Consider the following 3,223-nt stretch of genomic DNA (forward strand, 5'->3'; position numbering starts at 1 on the left):
ACTCACGCTTTTTAATAACCTTTTCATAGAGTTACTTGAAGTGTTGTTTTGTCTTCATGGTGTAGTTCTATCCAGGAGTACCACCTTCCAGATATTACCATCACTGAGACACATTCACTGACCTCAGACCATCTTTATTTCACAACTGTGTGACTTCCAGCTCCTTTTTTGTTGTCTTGTACTGCATGCAGAGACAATAAAGTTGAATCTAATCTAATCTGATGTGTTTATCGCAGAGAACACTCAGTAAACAACATTAATTTCACTTTGGGATTTCCCTGCATCCTTCATTATGGAACAGTGTCAGACCTTTGTGGACTTCTTAAATATCATGTTTAATTTAATGAAGTTTAAGGTTTCAGGGATCAAATGTGCAGCTGTCAAGTCAGGAAATACAGCGGAATTCTCCTTTAATAGGATGTTTTACCAAATACTTAGTGTGTGCCATCAGGAATACGATATCTAAATAATATTATAACTTCACTGTGGTTGTGCATTTTCACACATTGTGCTCTTTCACTGCAATTAAGTAGAGGATTAATATAGAAGTCATATGATCACGCAGACACATAATTTAGTCACTTTCTAAGGATTTGAATAATCCTAATGCAGGACAGATGGAGGATGATCTGAACTGGATTTTGATTCGGCAAATAGTTCCGACTTCTGTCATATTTTCATCTCAACAAATGTCAGTTTAATTATGTCTAATTATGTCATTCGATAACAACCGAGCCATCTCCTTGACGACTCAATAGAAAACCACAAGATGTAGCTGAAAGATTCAGAAACGCAAAGTGAACGAAGACTGAACTGAGAATTATTCGTCAGACACGTCTCAGGTCTAATGTGGCCTAACGCTGGTGTATGACTCTGTGTTTGTTCAGAACTGGCACAAAGGATGCTTCCACTGCGAGGTTTGCAAGATGACCCTGAACATGAAGAACTACAAAGGCTACGACAAGAAGCCCTACTGCAATGCGTGAGTCCTGAATCTTTCTTTCTCTTAAAGGTCCCGTATGGTGAAAATACATCTTTATTGTGTTTTCATGGGTTGTGTCAACATAGGGCTGCAAAAAATAAAAAGATGTGAAGTCATTTACTTCCTCAATACCCCCCAACAACTAGAAAGACTCCCAGCAGTGAGAATTTGACCCAGGTGCTAGCTAGCCAATAGTCATCTAGCTTTACCTTTGCATAGCCCCGCCCCCTCACTGCTTCCAGGTGAACCAATCAGAATGACATTAGCTAACATTAGTTTTGTTGTTGGTAGTGGTAATAATAGTAACAACAGTCACAGTAGCAGTACTAATGGCAGATAGTAGTAGTAGTAATAGTAGTAGTCGTAGTAGTAGTTGCTTTGATGGAAGTAGTGGTAATAACATTAGTAATTACGATTAGGCAATAGAAATAGTAACTGTGCTAGTAGCAGCAGTAATGAGGCTATCATTAACTTTCATAGCAGTAGTGGTAGTAGTAGTAGTCGTAGTAGTAACAGTAGTAGTAGTAGCAGGAAAGTAGTAGAAAGTTAGTAGAAAGTAGTAGAAAGTTGGAAAAGACAGAAAGTCTTGTGGCGTCAGCAGACGTACAGTCAGCCATTCTTCTCCAAGCTGTCGCTCAAAGACGCAGGGAGAGTTTTCTTCCTGAAGGGGGCGGAGACAAATGGTTTAGTATGCTGAGAACAGGACGAAGACCAGGAGGTCTAAGAGGTGAAAGAAACCGTCTTTGTGGTGTTTTGAGCTGAAAAATATAAAATAAAAGGCACACTGAGGGGACACGTGATTTATTTCCTAAAAAAATGCACAATATGGGACCTTTAACACGACGAGCAACTTCACATGCCTTTGAATGTTTTGCCTGTTCCACCGTGTACTGCTGTCATAATCGCAGTCTGCTGATTGTTTGCTTGTTCCGCCTATGGACATGTTTCTGTTTCATATTTCTGAACCTCTCTGAGTGTAAACACCCTCCGCTGGCTGTAGCTGCTGTGTTATTTTGTGCATCTGCTCGTATCTTCGGGGTTTTTATAGCAGCGATGGTTTTGGTGTCGGTTGGTTTCAGTGGTTTCGGTTTGGAGCCCGGCCCTGCTGGTTCTGCTGAATCTGTCACTTCACTGCTAACATGCTCTGCTTGTTATTATCTGCATGGCTCGATACGCCACGCTGCCGTTTGTTGCCTGGAGAAAACATTTAGTTTGCGTGTTCAGACCTCCACAGATACAGAATGAAAAACCTCTCGAGGAGGCAGAACTTCAACGTGATGGACGTCTGGAGTAAATTACAGCTTGTGATGGAAACATCAGAGTAGTTTCTTAAAGGGAGGCCTTTGACCTCTGACCATGCTACTGATTATAATGTTGGCAGTCTGAGGGCTGAAGCCTCCAGTGTTTGTTGTGCTCGTAGTAACCTGCAAGGTCCATGTTAGAATTCCCCCATGTTCCCTAAACGCCTCACATCCATCTGTTGATGCTACAATTTACAGATGTTCAGCAAGCTTTTCATGCCCATTGATAGATGCTACAATTTACCAATGTTCCTTAAATACCTCATTTTCATTAGCAGACTCTATAATTTACAGATGTTCCCTAAATGCCGCACATCCATTGATGGACACTATGATTTACAGATGTTCCCTAAATGCCTCACATCCATTGATGGACGCTACTGTTCAAGTTCTTTGAGATATGCTACTGTTCACCGTTGTTCCTTAAATACCTCGAGTTCATCAGTAGACGCTATAATTTACGGCTGTTCCCTGACATCCATTAGTGGGCGCGACAATCTGCTGATGTCGCAAAACGCTTCATATCAGTTGGTAGACCTACATTTCACAAATGTTCCCTAAACGCCTCACTTCTGTTCGTAGACGCTCTAAAGACCTGACATGCAGACGTTCAATAGAAGCTGCAGTTTACAGATGTTCCCTAAACGCCTCACATTCATCAGTAGACAGAACAGTTTACTGATGTTTTCTAAGCCTTAGTTTCAAATGGCGGAAGATACAATTTACAGATGTCCTCTAAATGCCTCACATGCCGACTTTCATTCGACGTGAAATATTTACCAGTGTTTCCTGTTTACAGATGTTACATAGACGCCTCACTTCCATCGGTACGCGTTACAATTTACTATACTCCCTAAATTCCATACATGCATTGGTAACGGCTACACTTTACACCCGTTGGTCGACACTACCGTTTACAGAAGTTCCCTAAACACATCAC

At 41.2% G+C, this 3,223-nt stretch overlaps 1 protein-coding gene across 1 annotated transcript in view; it reads left to right on the forward strand.

Annotated features, from left to right (window-relative positions):
- Positions 1 to 3,223, forward strand: part of LOC103369801 (LIM zinc-binding domain-containing Nebulette-like) — a 39,602-nt gene that overhangs the window by 5,525 nt on the left and 30,854 nt on the right. The window contains exon 2 of the mRNA XM_008298613.1: positions 888 to 982. Coding sequence (XP_008296835.1) covers positions 888 to 982 — 95 coding nt within the window. The remainder of the gene's footprint in view (positions 1 to 887; positions 983 to 3,223) is intronic.

Source organism: Stegastes partitus, unplaced genomic scaffold, assembly GCF_000690725.1.
Source record: "Stegastes partitus isolate 25-593 unplaced genomic scaffold, Stegastes_partitus-1.0.2 Scaffold1332, whole genome shotgun sequence".
Taxonomy (NCBI): domain Eukaryota; kingdom Metazoa; phylum Chordata; class Actinopteri; family Pomacentridae; genus Stegastes; species Stegastes partitus.